This window comes from Semicossyphus pulcher, unplaced genomic scaffold (assembly GCF_022749685.1).
Source record: "Semicossyphus pulcher isolate SPU_LCO1_2020_fin unplaced genomic scaffold, fSemPul1.0.p SCAF_9, whole genome shotgun sequence".
NCBI lineage: Eukaryota > Metazoa > Chordata > Actinopteri > Labriformes > Labridae > Semicossyphus > Semicossyphus pulcher.
The window spans coordinates 4,254,061-4,270,594 of record NW_027211770.1 but is presented as its reverse complement, the minus strand read 5'-3'; the positions used below and the strand labels follow the sequence as shown (position 1 = coordinate 4,270,594).

The following is a 16,534-nucleotide window of genomic DNA, read 5'->3' as shown; positions in this document are numbered from 1 at the left end:
GTAATGAGCTACGGGCAATTGGGCGTTGATGAACCGTGAGTCTGACATCGCACTCTGCAGGGAGTTTGGCTGTGTTGCTCTGGGTTTAACACAGTGTGTGTTATTCAGTTAAGGGAGCAGGAAATGGTGAAGAAAATTTATCTGAGCAATAATCTCCACGATCGTTTGAATATTCTCTGTGAAAGAATTCCCGGACTGTAAGCGTGAGGCTCTGGCAACATCACATAAACGGGAGCGTGACAAGTCCTAATCCAATTCTGGACCACCTTTAACACATCCACTCATTCAACACATCCACATTAACTTACAATGAAAACAATTGGGGATTCAGTGCCCCAGAGGAAAATGGAAAATAGTGATACGTAAGACAATAACATGCACAATTGTGTTTTGTTGCTTTGACTTTTATTATTGTGATTAAGTACAATAGATGTCCTTTAATTATTGTTAGTTGTATTCAATACATGTTTCAACAACATTAACAACGAGTTAGTAAGTTAGTTAGTGGTTCATTTCATCATGTCCTGCACAAAGACGCACCCAGCCCACATGGGCTTACAAGACACTACAGACAAAACAAAGAGCAAAGGCAGAATGAGAACTACAAACAGTTACACCTCAAAACATAGCAGTGGCAGCGTGCACAACTCCAAAAATAAGTTACAAAATATCGTATCGAAAACAAATCAGGACAATTTGCAGACATTTTGCTGAAAATGTGAGATCTGAGATTGTGATACAGACGATGGTAAAACAAAACATTTCATTTTCGACTTCTCCCAGATCACAGTGGGACACCAGAGGCAGGATACCGCACCTCAGGACTAGGACAGACCTCTGTGCTCGAGTTAGGTTCAGGATGAATAACAACTATCATTGTTAACGTGTTCATGTTTGTTCCAGATGTTGGTGACGACTCCAGAGAAGTGGGACGTTGTGACCAGGAAGAGTGTCGGAGATGTGGCTCTCTCGCAGATCGTGCGTCTCCTAATCCTGGATGAGGTTCACCTCCTCCATGAAGACAGAGGGCCGGTGCTGGAGAGCCTGGTGGCCAGGACCATCAGACAGGTCAGTCCTCCTCTGCTTCTCAATGTCTGTGTGTGTCAGTGTGTGACTGTTAGTTTGGGCTGCAACAATAAAAGAAAATTGAATATTAAATAATAATATTGCAATGAAAAATGCATTTTATGAAATAAAGATTTTTTAAGTTGTCCATTAGTTAGATTTGTATTTAAAGATCTGCAGGCAGGTTCTTAATTACATCATTTAGAGGAGCATAAAACAGATTTGTATCCACAATAAGTAGAACATTAGAATAATTTGTTATTTAAACATTTCTGTTTGTTGAAGGATTTAACAAATGAAATACAATTTGTTGGTGAGCGAGAGAGCAGTTAATTCAAAGAATGTAAATAAGCACTCTGTATGCAATCACGATGGTGTAAGTCACTAGGATTTCCCCATCAGCTCAGTGTTTCAGAGGGGGTCACATCTGCTGACTGTTTGGACTCAAACGTCTGTATTGTTCAACCTTTCATGTTCCCTACACTGTATATGATTTTTGCATTTCGGTGGTCACCATGTTGGTTCTTGGAGCCAGAAGGGACCCTATTTGGATGAGAGGTCGGAGGTGACGATGAGTGAGGGGTTAGCTAACTCCAAGTTATCTGCTAACACTAACGCTAGCTTAGTTAGCAAAGTGCATCTGTGATTCAGGGTAACTGATACTAATTTGGACTTAATAAGAATAAGAAGTGAGTGTCTTTTGTTCAACCCATCGCTGAGCAAGATACAGGTAGCCCCGCCCTAAAGCATCCCCTGCTTTATTGTCTATTTCCTCTGTAAGGACGCATAATTTACCAGTCGCCCCTGCTGGTCATTACAAAGAATGCAGGTTTTAGACCCGTATTCATTGGTTTTGCTTCTCAGACCCGGCAGTAACATTCCCTTACAGTTCTCAGGTTTAATTTCTGTTTCACTTTTCTCTCCAACCAAGCCAACAGTCTCAAACCGGGCAGTGTTAAATCTTCTGCTGGAATAAAGCATTCCAGAGGTTTTCAAACCATGCTTTGTTCGCCAGGAGTGTGTAGAGGGAGAGATGTGAGTTAGATCCTGCTGGGGGTGAGAGTGACAGCTACGTGCCAATGTTGTAAAAACAATGGAGGTTAGTTGTTGTACTGTGACCTGCTCACAAACACAGTCAACAGCTGCAGTGAGACTGTGACTCACACATGTTAAACACTCAGCGCCCGAAAGCTGTAACTTGAGTTAAAATCAAAATTCTTCTCAAAGTCGAAACTTGACTGACATGTTTTTACACATGTAATTGTGCCAAAGTGTAAACATATTAAGTCAACAGCTTGTCTTGATTTTGAATGAGGGGTATGTTGCATTCGAAGTTTTGGATAGTCTGTCTTATCGATTGATTTCAATCAGTTCTCAGGAGGTATTGAACCCAAACACTCATCACTCCTTGGACTAACATGCTGAAATACGTTTGAAGTTTCCAACAAATACATTTCTATCCAGTTGCAATTTTTATTCACCTTCAGTGAGACACACAACATTTGAAGCTCTGCAGCAGACCGAGATAAAGAGGCTCACAGACAGTAACTGTACAGTTCTTCTCCTATTGCATCAGTTCATGTCATGCAGCAGTCACTTTCCACCTTTACCCATATTATCCACCAACAGCGCGCTGAAGGCTGCAGACTGAGACACAAAGGGAGAGAGGAGACGGGGGAGTCAGACAGAGGGGAGAGACAGCATGTGTGTGGGAGAGTGAGTTTAAAGAGGCAGGGGAGAACGAGTAATTAGTTAAACTAGGGAGTTTCATGTGAAGGTTTATAACTCTTGTTAATTAAAATGTTCGGTTGTATTTATTCTGGGAATTATATTAAATTTCTAAGCGAGTTGAGTCCCAATCAGTGGTTGTCCAGGGTGGAACACAGGCAGGAGAAAGCAGCAATAAGAGGCAGACTGATATGCAAAGATGAATTGTCCACACAAACAGCTTACTGGCAGGTTTTTGACAGGCAGGTAAACCAGTAACGGGAAACAAATGAGTAGGCAGGCAGGAAGATCTGAGTAACAAAAACACAAGAAGCAGGCAGGTCCAAGAAACAAACACACGAGAAACAAATACTCAAGGGATGAAGCGAAACAAAAAGGCAAACAGCAGTGAGAACCAACTGGCAGCCAAACAAAGGAAACAGCCCAATATATAGAGGGAAGTGGAGAAAGATAAGCAGGTGAGGTGGACAAGGTCAGATAAACAGGTGCGTGGCTTTGGAGGTAGAGTCCAAGGGTATCTGGTGGCCAGGTAGAGAATGGCAGGAGGACAGGAAGACGTAAGCACAGGGTGGAGACAGGAAGTGGGAGCAGATTAGAGGGCCGGGGATGCAAAGAGGCAGAATAAGGGAACCGAGCAGCAGCCTGCCACAGTGGTTGTGTTAGACTTTCTTATAGTCCATAGTAGGGTTGGGTATTGGCAAGGATCTCAGGATTCATGGGTCACGTTAGGGCCGCCAATTCTGTCATGTTTCTTTTTTAATCTGTCCAAGATCGTCATGCATCATTGATTACTGAACATCCTCCCCTCGCGCTTTGCCTCCACCATACCTGTCGCGAGCAACATCTCCACACATGCTCGTCACAAACACACCCACACACACACACACACATTGACGTCTGCTGTTATGTCCTTCCTGTAAATCTATGTATCTGAATCATTACTTTTGGTTGTGAAGCCTAAGTGCGCTCATCAGAATCAGAATCAGAATCAGAATCAAGTTTATTGCCAAGTAGGTTTACACATACAAGGAATTAGACTTGGTGTTGAGGTTCAGAACACAGAACTAGAATAGCAATAAGTAAAAAGAGAAAAGAAAAGTCGTCTGCTTTTGTTTTTCCACCGTGCTTTTCTGAAGTTATGCCAAAAGTGACGGATGCCGAGAAGAAACCAGCCTATGAGTCATACAGAGACATCTACAGGAGCAGAGGTCGTTGTGATCACAGGAATTTGAGGGAAATATAACGATGTATTAAATCCTTTAAATGTATCGATATGCAGGGCGAGAAAATCGAGTCTTTTGTAAACAGTTATCGTGACACCCAGCTGTATCAATATTTTTGCACAGCCCTGGTCCATAATCTATTCTTACCCTTCAGTCTAAGCTGCTGTGAGAAGCTTTTGACTTGTGTCGATTTTACCAGCCCCTGTGAACAAAGTGGTGCGTCTTATCTCTTTGCTCTTCTTGTCCAGTACACGCCTAAGCTTTAAAGATACTTTGATAATATTTAATAATTGCATGTTTTTTTCAAAAACAATCAATCACAAAAACATTGATTATACAGAACTTAGATTATGCATTTAAAACATCTGCACGGTCACTTGTGTCAACACCAAACGAAGCAGATAAATGATTGTTCTTGCAGCGACAGCAGAGCGCAGAAAACAACACGTCCATTGTACCTAACAAGAAAAAAATCTTTGTACAATTTAACTAAAATAGACGAGTACAGAGATCAGAAGCCGACGAGACCCCTGCAGCAGAGAAGCAGCTGCCACCCCTCTGTGACCTGTTTTGTGTATTGTGTTTTACACAGTTTGCAGATTCGTCCTGATACATGTTGTAGTGATATTAACACACAAACAGTCACCGTTATGAAAGACTCCTTCTCCTCCTCCTGCACGCTCTACCCCCTCACCTAAACACAGACTATTTCCAGTAGTATGATCACGTCTTACACAGACAATCTTCCGCTGTGAACTACATGTGTGAAAGGGCAAGTCTGGACTACACTACCAGGCAAAAGTTTGGACACATGTTCTCATACAAGTGAATGGGAAAGTGTGTCCAAACTTTTGACTGGTCGTGTATATCAGGACCGGAATCTCTGGAAAATGTCCGAAGTGTCTCTTATCTTACGCCGCCTGTCTGTGAGTGATGCTGCTGGGTTTGAGCTTGGTTTATTTCTGAGCATTACACCAATATACAATTCTGATGAGCTGATGTGATGCGTCAGTGTTTGGAGGGAAACTAATGAATGCAGAAGAGATGTAAGGAATATTTTCTGCCTGCATAGACCACCGCTGACTCATCCAGGCATGATGCTATCTGTGAATGACATTTTGATTCTGAAAATATCAATATAAAAACATGTCCATTTTGCCCGTCCTTGGTTCGGAGTGAAATGACTCAGCCTCCACCCAGTTACAGAAAGCCTTCACATTCAGCCCCAGAGAATGTGTGCATGATGTGTCTTTGTGGGATATATTCTGTTTATGCAGAAACACAAATGTGCCGTCAGATACATTAAAAGAAGTTTGGCTTCGGTATTTGTAACACAGCAATGAAAAAAGCGATAAAGATGAGAGGGAATGTCAGTCACATTTGCCAATAGGCACGAGTAGCCTTCTCTATGACTCTCATGTACAATTATGGCTTTTTATAGCAGCTCTTAAAATTCTTAATACATCCACCTGACCTGCAAACCACCAGCAGCAGCAGCATCACACTTCATAAAGGTCATAAATGGGATTCAGCAGTGGAATCGAAAGAGTCACAATTCTTTTTCACTATAAAGAATAAAATGATGACCCTCTGGAGCATGACTAAAGTATGGTTGACTAAAACTCAACATACATGGACAGTTGTACTCTGAAAGAGTCAGAGCAGGGAGAGGGAGGCAGAGAGACGGGGATTTAGGGATGAGCTGCTGTGCTCTGCAGCGACGGGGACCTCTCAGCAGGGTTAACCGCAAGGTAATTGAAAACTGGTCCGTACATGTGACCGCTGTTTACCCGGTTCACAGCCCATTTATCTGCAGGTGTAGCTGATATTACTGAAGAAGGGCTGACTGGGCGCTTTGTGCACCTCAACACCTCTGGAGGTTCTGCTGCAGTGCACAAGTTTGATGCCTCAGGACTGTCTGTAGGTCTGCCAGCAGAATGCACACATGCAGTCTTAGAACACAGCTGGGCGTTAGCATTAGCATGTTCATAAAAACTGAGGTGTGAACACTAGCACAGTAAATAGTGCATCGTAAGTGTAACCAACCTGGAAATAATTACACCTTGAGGGGATAGATCTAAATGACATCCCAGCTCCACTCTCATATGTGCATTCACTGTATATGTTACATTGTACATCCAATGGCCACCTGACTAGAATGTTCTAGCAAACAGGCAAGTGTCCACTAGAATTAATGTTTCATAATATTCACCAATCAGCCATAACATTATGACCACCTGCCTAATATCGTGTAGGTCCCCCTTTACCTCCAAAACAGCCCTGACCCTTCGAGGCATGGAGTCCACTGGACCTCTGAAGGTGTGCTGAGGTATCTGGCACCAAGACGTGAGCAGCAGATCCTTTAAGTCCTGTATGTTGCGAGGTGGGGCCTCCATGGATCGGACGTGTTTGTCCAGCACATCCCACAGACGCTCAGTTGGATTGAGATCTGGGGAATCTGGAGGCCAAGTCAACACTTTGAACTCGTTGTTCCTCAAACAATTCCTGAACCATGTCTGCAGTGTGGCAGGGCGCATTATCCTGCTGAAAGAGGCCACTACCATTAGGGGATACTGTTTCCATGAAGGGGTGTACTTGGTCTGCAGCAATGTTTAGGTAGGTGGTACGTGTCAAAGTAACATCCACATGAACGGCAGGACCCAAGGTTTCCCAGCAGAACATTGCCCAAAGCATCACACTGCCTCCTTCCCATAGTGCATCCTGGTGCCATGTCTTCCCCAGGTGAGAGATGCACACACACCTGACCATCCACATGATGTAGAAGAAAACATGATTCATCAGACCAGGCCGTCTTCTTCCATCGCTCCATGGTCCAGTTCTGATGCTCACATGTCCATTGTAGGAGCTTTCAGCGGTGGACAGGCGTCAGCACGGGCACCCTGACTGGTCTGCAGCTACACAGCCTCATACACAACAAACTGTGATGCTCTGTGTGTTCTGACACCTTTCTATCAGAACCAGCATTAACTCTCTCAGCAGTTTGAGCTACAGTAGCTCCTCTGTTGGATCGGACCTTACGGGCTAGCCTTGGCTCCCCATGCACATCAATGGCATCAACCCTGTCGCCTGACCGCTGCAGACCGGGAACACCCCACAAGAGCTGCATTTTTGAAGATGCTCTGACCCAGTCATTTAGCCATCACAATTTGGCCCTTGTCAAAGTCGCTAACATCCTTACACTTACCTTACACTACGCCCATGTTTCCTGCTTTCAACAACAAAATGTTGCTTAACATGTCCCACCCACTGACAGGGACCATTGTAACGAGATAAACAATGTTATTCACTTGACCTGTCAGTGGTCATAATGTTATGGCTGATCGGTAGAGCTCAACAGTGATTTCAACAGCATCTTTTCTTCAATCTCCTGATATGACAAATTAGTTTGAGCTAATACACGTCCCTTAAGACCCATTGGTATAGCCAACCATTAAGATTTTTGCAAATATCTGCAATCTGGAACCAAAGCTGGAGTTGGATGATAACAACACTACTAGGAAGAACATAGTGTCAGCAGGTGGAGTCAGGATGGGCAGCAACCCAGGCTGGGCGATATTGCCTGATAATAACATTTTTCACACACATTGGATTTACCATTTTATCTATTTTATGCCGCTTACCTTAGCTGCTTTTCAGCAGGTATTTTTAGGCTATCTCATGCATCTTGCAGTGCCACACACATACACATACTCCTCATTCCTCACTTTCATTAGGGCTACAGCATTCTGCCATGTTGACATTTTAACTGTCTGAAGAGAACTTTTGTGTTTTATTTGACCTGCAGGAGCTCAGGGAAGCGCTGGCGGGTCTACATAACTAAACTACATAAAAGTTGGAATAGACTTCTCCTAAACCATTAGTTTGGATTAACTGATAAAAAATGATACATTGCCCAGCTGTGTGAGGGATGTTACGAGTGATTTTTCTTCCCCCAATTTGTTCGAAAGAACATCGTGCCTGCACTGATTTCAAATAATAAACATGTTCAATATTTCCAATCTGATATCCTGTTGTGTGGATAAATGCACTCTTTGGATCGTCAGGTGGAACCAAACGATAGCCAATCAGAAACCAAGCTAACTGAAGCAGGAAGCACAACAACCGCAGCTATGGAGGCAAAAGCAAACGTGCAGCATAAAGTAACATGTACAGCCGTGTTCACGCCGTCTCCACCACTTCATCCACAGTTTGTTCTTTTTTCTTCCTGCACCAATTCTTCCTGCCCGTCGTCCGCCATGTTTGTTTACTCTCAAGTCTCGTTTGACTGCCGGAGATTGATGAGATTTCCAGCTGTGAGAGTGGGACTCTGGTTGTTGGTGAATGAATCTGTTAGTGTGTGCTGTGCTGTTTGGGTCATATCATTGCTCTCCACACACTACAGGAACAAAGCAGTTCAGTCTGTCATTATCTGTCGCCATGTGTGGGCTGATGACAATATTCAACTGCTTTCACAGGCTACGTACATCTCGTCAGAACTAGATATTCTTGGACACACAAACTTCGTGTGAAAGGTTCTGTTGTTGTCCCTCAAACTGCAGAAATGAGTTGTGCAGCATAACATAGGAGTATATAGGAAAGTAAAGCCGCGGCTCCCTCTGGAGCGGGTCGTCGTCTCAGTAAGTGGAAAAAAAAACTAGCTTCACCTCCTCGTGTGGGAAATAGAGAACACTCAGCGAGTGTCTGTTCCTCAGAGTGCTCGTCTGATTTACCTCCTGTGACCCTGAAATAGTTCATTCCATGTGCCATTACATCTGGCATGCACCAGCAGTCAAAGTATCCACACCATCATCTCCACTGGTCTGCAGGGGTTGTTTTTATGCCTCTCTGCTGGTGACAGCCGCGGTCAGACGTGTGATGTTTTCTGTCCCATTCTTTTGTCACGATAACTCAGCAACACCTGGAGGGAGGCACAAACGTCCACCTGGACTCAGGGAACTGATTATAATGTGGTGGTCAAAGGTCAGAGGTCACTTTTATCTCTGAATGTGAGATATTTTTTTCTTATAAATCACACAATCGTCTAACAGGATAAAAAGATGACTGTTTTGGCTGAAAGGTCATAGTTCAACTTCACTGTGACATCATAATGTCCTACAAAAACACTTTTCTGTTCTGAATCTTCTATCTCCAAAACGCCTGGAGGGAATTTCCTCAGATTGGTCATCACCGTCCACTTCTTCTGGAGGATTAACTGTTTCGAATTTGGTGTTCAAAGGTCAAGGTCACGGTGACCTGAAGTCATCCCACATCCCCCTTCCATTCTTGTAAATCCAACATCCCAGTAAAGCCAGAGAACGACGGCATCCTCTATTGATTTATGGTCACTATCCCCTCGCTCCACACCTTTTGTGCCTGTTTGTTCTGCTGTGGTGAGAGGCTCTTCTGACACTCACATGCAAAGAAACAAAGAGAAGGACTGTGTTCTGTCATCCTGTAAATAACTGTGTTGCGACCTCATGTGTAAAATGTATGACAGCGTATGCCCTTGTTTTGTTTTAAGGCTCATGTATTCTCTCAAAGTATTTCCTACGACCCATTTAGTAAAAAACACAACAATTAATTCTAGATACGTTGTGCCTCTAAGGGAATGTCCGAGACGTGAAGTGTGGGTAGCTTTGAAAAAATGTTAACAGTCCTTCTGTTAACTTCCTCCGTCCTTCTCTCTCCATAGCGATAAAAGCAGGTGGATTCATCCTTTTAGTGTAGTGCTGCTGTATGTTTTCTATGATAGAAAACAACCAGCGAGTTTTAAGGAGGACAAAAATGTTGTGAAGGTTTTAACTTTGAGCTTTATTTACAAAATTCTGTTTGACATCTGAGTGTGGCTTCAGGAAACCTGAACACTGGTCACACATTCAAAGAAACGTGTAATATATCTCTATCAGGAATGTCCTTAAAGATTCAGTTCATTGTAAACGCACCGGCATTTAAACATGTAAGCCCGGACTGTAAAAGTATGTTCTGGGGGAGAGGATGGACTAAATTGCTCTGTTAAGAACACAAAGCTTGTACAAAGAATATGTAATACAGGATATTTTAACCTTTAATGCTGTTTCTGCTGCAGAGTTGATGTCACTGTACATGAGTAGAACATGTAGGACGACTCTTTTGGAGTTAATTATATCTGTATGAGTCCAGCAGAGCAGCATGTTTGTGTTTTGTGTGAGAGCGTGTAAACGGCTCACAGTCCCCCCTCCAGCAGGAGACTGTGTGCCAGCAGCTCGCCTGCCAGCCCCTCCCCCACCTCCTTCATCTCTCTGTCCAATTATTGCCACACCTGACAGACTGCAGTAATTGATTGTGCTGGAGGAATTAAGGCGGCTGCTTCTGATGCGCTAGGTGCTTAAGTTCACGTCTTCAGACACATTAATATGGAAATCCCTGTAAACTAAATGATATTTGTCCCCCTTTTTATGCAAATGTTTTCGAACCGAACCAGTTGTCACTTTGATGTTTTGCTTGGAAGAGCTTTGGTTTGGACGACACTTTCTTCACTGCCACCAATTACGCTCTGCGTGCAAGATAAAGTCCCTCTAACCTTTATTACAAAGGCCTTTAATGTCGCTCTGTTGTAGGGCTGCTTCTTCACAGTTTGGTATTTAAGGAGCATTTGTGCTTCAACCAAGCTCACATAAGGCGTGCCTTTTATTATTCAGTGCCTGAACATGATTCTGAATGTCCCAAAAATGATCATAATTTGACATTTTATAGGGTTCTTTATATATGGCCAAAACACGTTCCTGTCTATATTCTTTGTTTGAACAAAATGTTCTGCTGCATGCAACCACAGGAAACAATCATTTTGTTTTTCCAGCGAAAAGAAAAGGAAAGCTCATTTCACTCACATACAAACACAGATACGAGGTGAAAAGGAGGAAAATAAAACACAGAATAATCAATAATTTAAGATATAAAAATACTAGAGGGACTCTGTGTTGCTTAGTGATAGTAGTGATAATAAAGTTACACTAAGAGCCATACCATATACCCATAGATATGAGTAAAGGGATACAACAACTCAAAAGCACTCTTTGAGCACAAAGCACACTCCAATTCAAAGTAAAAGTATTTGATACAATTACTACATTAAAAGTATCAGCCATCCATCCATCCATCATCTATACCGCTTATCCTGTTCAGGGTCGCGGGGGGCTGGAGCCTATCCCAGCTGTCATTGGGCGAGAGGCACCTGGACAGGTCACCTGTCAATCACAGGACTGACACACAGAGACAGACAACCTTTCACGCTCACATTCAAACCTACGGGGAATTTTAGAGTCACCACTGAACCTAACGAGCATGTCTTTGGACTGTGGGAGGAAGCCGGAGCACCCGGAGGGAGCCCATGCATTCAAGGGGAGAACATGCAGACTCCACACAGAAAGCCCCACTAAGTCTGAACCGGGATTTAAACCAGGAACCTTCTAGCTGTGAGGTGACAGCGATAACCACTGCACCACTGTGCCGCCCACATTAAAACTATTACTAACAAAAATACGAGTTATGGGCAGAATTGACATTATCAGCGGTGTATTTTAATATGTGGTATTACCGGTTTAATATTTTAGATACAATAACATATTACAGCTTTTCCATGTTGCAATTGTTTGAGTTTGAGCTAATTTATTATCTATTGGAACAAGAATACACACACAACAATCTCATGCAACCGTCTGCAGGATATGTGTTTGCAAGGGTTAAAAATCATCCAAATTGTTGATGAATGGTTTAAAGCTGCAGCAGGTAAGATGGAGAAGAGAGCGGACTTTGCTTCAAAATTTGAAAGATCACAACCTCCAGGCCCCTCCCCCTCTCTGTCGCTCAGTCCTGCCTCCAAAGCCCTCCCTGCAGAGGAGGCTGTCATGCGCGCACAGGCTAGTAACCACAGCAACGGAAGGAGCCAGATAGACACTATGTAGAAATGTGAAATGACAACAACGGCAGCCGTTGTATTACGCCTCCGACACTATTGAAGCAGATACATATCAAACCAGCGGAAATCAGTGTTGTTGCTGTGAACGGTAATCTACAGCTAATTCTATTTAGCAAAACCAGCAGCGCTTAGTTTGCTAACAGACACTGTGGAAAAAACAGAGCCAGCTAAGCAGTAACTCACTGATGTTGTGAACATTTAGCCGTGAGAGCACAGGCACACAGAACTATCAGGAGACAGTCTGAAACGGTAACCCTGCCTGGGCACTTCACAGAGATATTTTCATCCACACCGCCATGAAACAACGCTGAACAGCAGCAGCAGCGGGAACAAGCTAACGTTAGCCCGACTGCTACACCAACGTAACACAGCGTCACAGTAACCGCAGACATCTTAGCAATGTGAAACACATACAGCAGAAATGAAGCTGGGGTAATCACCTGTCGAGCAGAACTGTCTAACTCAGCATCACTTTTTGATCCTCTCAGCTCCCGTAGCTCTCTCCACCTTGGAAACGCCGCTCCAATGTTTACTCTCGTTTTGTTTCTGTCTCGGTCCAACTCTTTCTTTTTGGCTTGCTTCTCCTCATTTCTCTTCTTCAGTTTATCACTCTTTGTAGTGTAAGCCTCGTTGGCAGTGGAGGGATGGGCAGTTTGTTCATTCCTGGTGGTTGTTTTTCAGCCTTTGTGGACCCAAACCGGCTGACGCTGCGCACAATGAAGAAATTGAACTTGACCGTGTGAGCATGCACGGAGGAGTTGTGCTGCTCACGTGGGACTGACAGCAGCCTGAGAGAAGGCTCGGCTCTGATTGGTTGTTGTGTTTCGGGACAGTTGGATTCTTATAAATGCCATTAGGAGCAGTAGGAGGAGCCAGAGGAACATGATGTTTTTACAGATTATCTGTCTCATGTACGACTGCATGTTTAAAGTGACAGTTTGAGCAAATATGACAAAAAGGTAGTTTTAATAATGTTCCCTACTGCAGCTTTAACGCTGCAAAGCAAAGATATATGCTGAATATCTGTGATTGTTTTCAGTATTTTTCTCACTCACTTCAGTGTTTACATCCTTTTCTAAATGCTCATGCAGATGCCCCGCCCACTCCTCCCTGCTCCCATAAAGAGTCTGATAAAATAAGATAAGCTGTATTGATCCCCCACAGGGGAAATGTACGTGTTACAGCACAACGAAAAGAGCCAAATATAATCAAGTGATAAACATGGGAAAAATTCCTGTTTCAGGATTTAAAAATATGATAATATAAATAATAACAGTAATAATAATCCAAACTACATACACTATGTACACCTTTTCCCTTGTAGATAGATATCCAGGGGTTATTTTCTTGCACAGAAAGTAGTACAGGCATTTTAAAACACACACATGGTGTGTTTTCTGTTTTCAATGAAACTTTTCATTGACTTCCAGAGCAACCTAAAATGTATGAGCAAAAGGAAAAAGAAACTTAAACATAACTTTATTCAGAGGCAGTCATTAGATACACGGTCAATTATAGAAGCCTCTTATGGTGTCACACATACATAACTAACCCACAGTAATACTGCATGCTGCTTCCTCCTGCCTCCATTAGAGGAAATGTATCCTGCACCTGTGACACTAGACCCCCAATCCTGCTGCAGCTCTCTAATCTGCACCAACAACAAAGTTCTACTTAAAGGCAGGTAATGGGATAAAAAGCAGTTTAGTTATTTTGTAGTTTAAAATCTGTTGTGTTGGGACTCCACTGGTACCAGTATGATAGCTGTATTAAATATAGGTCATTATATGTTATCAGTTATTCTTTAACTTTGATATTGGAAAACTATTCTTAAACTAATTTACCTCAAAGTGGCAGCTTTTTACTGCAGTTACGTCTGGTTATGATGCTTTTTTTTTGCAGCAAAGCGTCACTTTAGAACAGAGGTTTGATGAAGTTCCTCCAGAACCATAAAGGACATCACACAGCTGTGTTCATATGTTAATAATACCCCTAATGAGTAGCAAACATGATGAAGTACGAGTTTAAATGTATTCTGCTCTGCATGGTCCTGGGATCGCAGTAGGAGAGTGAGTATGCAATGTAATATACAATTAATCTGTAAATACACTCAAATACTGGCATATGATATATAGAAGTATGTAGGGGAGACCGGGGCATCTTGTCACACTATTCATACTCTTTTATATATCTTGGGATCAATACATCATAGTGTTAAAAACTGCATTCCAAATGAAAGAACAAAGTCTCAGGCATATATTATGTATTCATTTCATTTTCATATCTTATTTCAGTACAGAGTTATAAGCATATAAATAGTGAGTGTACACATGTGACACCTTGCCCCATGAGCGGGTAAGTTGTCACACTATGTGGGGTAGCATGTCACACTGGATTTTTTCCTTTTATAACTGCCTTCTTTGGTGTTTTAGATTTGTTTTTAGATACATTATAGATTTTTAGATTTGGTTCCCCCACATTTCTATTGGAATAGATTCTTCTTCTCTTTACCAGGTGCCTGCCTTTTACTCTTTTACCTTGTAAAAAGGTAAAAGGCAGGCACAGGCAAGGCAGGCAACAAGTGCCTCCTTCACTGGTATAATATATAATTCCTGACCAACTCCTCTCCCTTCCTTCTTTCCTTCCTTCCTTCCTTCCTTCCTTTTTTTAAAAACACATTCAAAATCACTTGCCCCAAAATCACTGAGACAAGTTACCCCAAACCACCATGTTGGCTATTGTTTGCTATATCTTAAAGCTAGCCTAAAGCAGGTCATTAGCAAAAGTACAAGACACTTCACTCTCTCCTCTACGGAGTACAAATATATAATTGTCAAGATTTTTAACTAGGAGAAGATTTTAACAAAAAATGTTAAGTAACATTTTTGTACTTTAGCATGTGAAAAATGGTAAATCAGTCCTCACCTCAGTGAACAGTGTGCTTTGCTGGTCACAGGAAAGATATGACATCAGACCATGTGAATCAACTTTTAAGTAGCGCCCTCTTATGGTGAAAATATTATCAATGTGACAACTTGCCCATGTGACAAGATGCCCCAGTCTCCCCTACATTGTTTATTGACAGCAGCCATCTTAATTATTGTCATATTTGAAGGTGATTCTTCTGACATGAATCAGGTGATGATTTATTTAAAACTTAAACGTGAACATGAAATATCTCCTTTATTTATAAGTTTACTAGGTTTTTGTAGAGGCAGGATTCACCTGTCTGTCCATAGGAGGTTCACAGGTGAAGCGTTTCAGGGGTGCAGAATCAGAAATCAGGTTTACAAATACAAGGTACAGGTGCCTAATATATAAAACAGAAATAGAATAAAAATAGAAACTTAAATGAAATAACATGAATAATTACTTTCTTTATATAGCACCTTTATACATTATAAAGAGATGTTTACAAAGTGCTTTGACAGACAAAGCAGGGAGATTACAGAATAATCAGTCACGATCAGGCCAAACAGAGTAGTTTAGAAAATTCAACAAGAGGCAGGAACAAAAGGTCAACAAGAATAAATGCAAATAAAAGGAATGGAAGTAATAAAACAAGCAGATCTTGAAAGGCAGTTAAAGTAATAAAGCAATACAAATAAAGAGGTAAAGATTATAGGAAGACAAATAAATAAGTAAATAAATAAAAGCAATAAAGGACGGTAAGAATAGAACATCAGCCGAGTATTCAGGAGCAGATGAGTGGATTAAGAGCATTTTTAAAATGCATTTAAAAAGGAGACATCACATGAAAGCAAGTCTGTAAAAGTGAGTTTTAAGAAGTGATGTAAAAGAAGTCACTAACTCTGCAGCCTTATCTCCTCAGGCAGGTCGTTCCAAAGTCGAGGGGCCCTGACGGCAAAAGCATGGTCACCATTCGATTTCAGCCTCGACCTTTGAACGACCATAAGGGCCCCATTTCAGGATCTAAGGGCGCAAGATGACTCATAAGGGGTAGACCCAAAGAGCCTGAAAAGTGATCAATAAAATCTTAACATCAATTCTAAAATAGACAGGGAGCCAGTGGAGGGAAGCAAGGACAGGAGTGGTGTGATGTCGTCTGTTAAAACCAGTATAAACTGAGCTGCTGCGTTCTGGACCAGTTGGAGGCGAGAGAGGGATTTGTGGGAACGGAGTGAGTTACAGGAGTCCAGTCGAGAAAACATCAGTGCATTAATAACTAAACCAACTAAATCTAAAATATACATTTAAAAGAATATCATGACAATATATCAGACAATATATATAATCAGTCTATAAAATCTACTGACATTGACTGCGACTTTGTTCATTTGGATGTTGGCACTGCTCTGTATGTGAACTACATTGATCTCTGTGCAAAGCCACGTCACAGATCAGCTCATTTTGTGACCTATTAATTTTATTTTATCCGGCTCATTACTTGCTCTCCTTGGGGTGAGCGTAAATTGAGCTGTTAATCACAATTACCTTATGTTGTCATAAAATTTTATGATGCCACAAACTTACCTGAGACATGCACGCTTCATGTCCTGCACAGAGAAGCAGCTGAGCTCAAAGCTGCACAAAGTAAAAGAGA

The 16,534-nt window shown here is 42.1% G+C and overlaps 1 protein-coding gene across 1 annotated transcript in view; it reads left to right on the top strand.

Annotated features, from left to right (window-relative positions):
- Positions 1-16,534, top strand: part of ascc3 (activating signal cointegrator 1 complex subunit 3) — a 161,421-nt gene that overhangs the window by 77,826 nt on the left and 67,061 nt on the right. Inside the window, exon 11 of the mRNA XM_069656234.1 lies at positions 904-1,068. Within this exon, the coding sequence (XP_069512335.1) occupies positions 904-1,068 (165 nt within the window). The remainder of the gene's footprint in view (positions 1-903; positions 1,069-16,534) is intronic.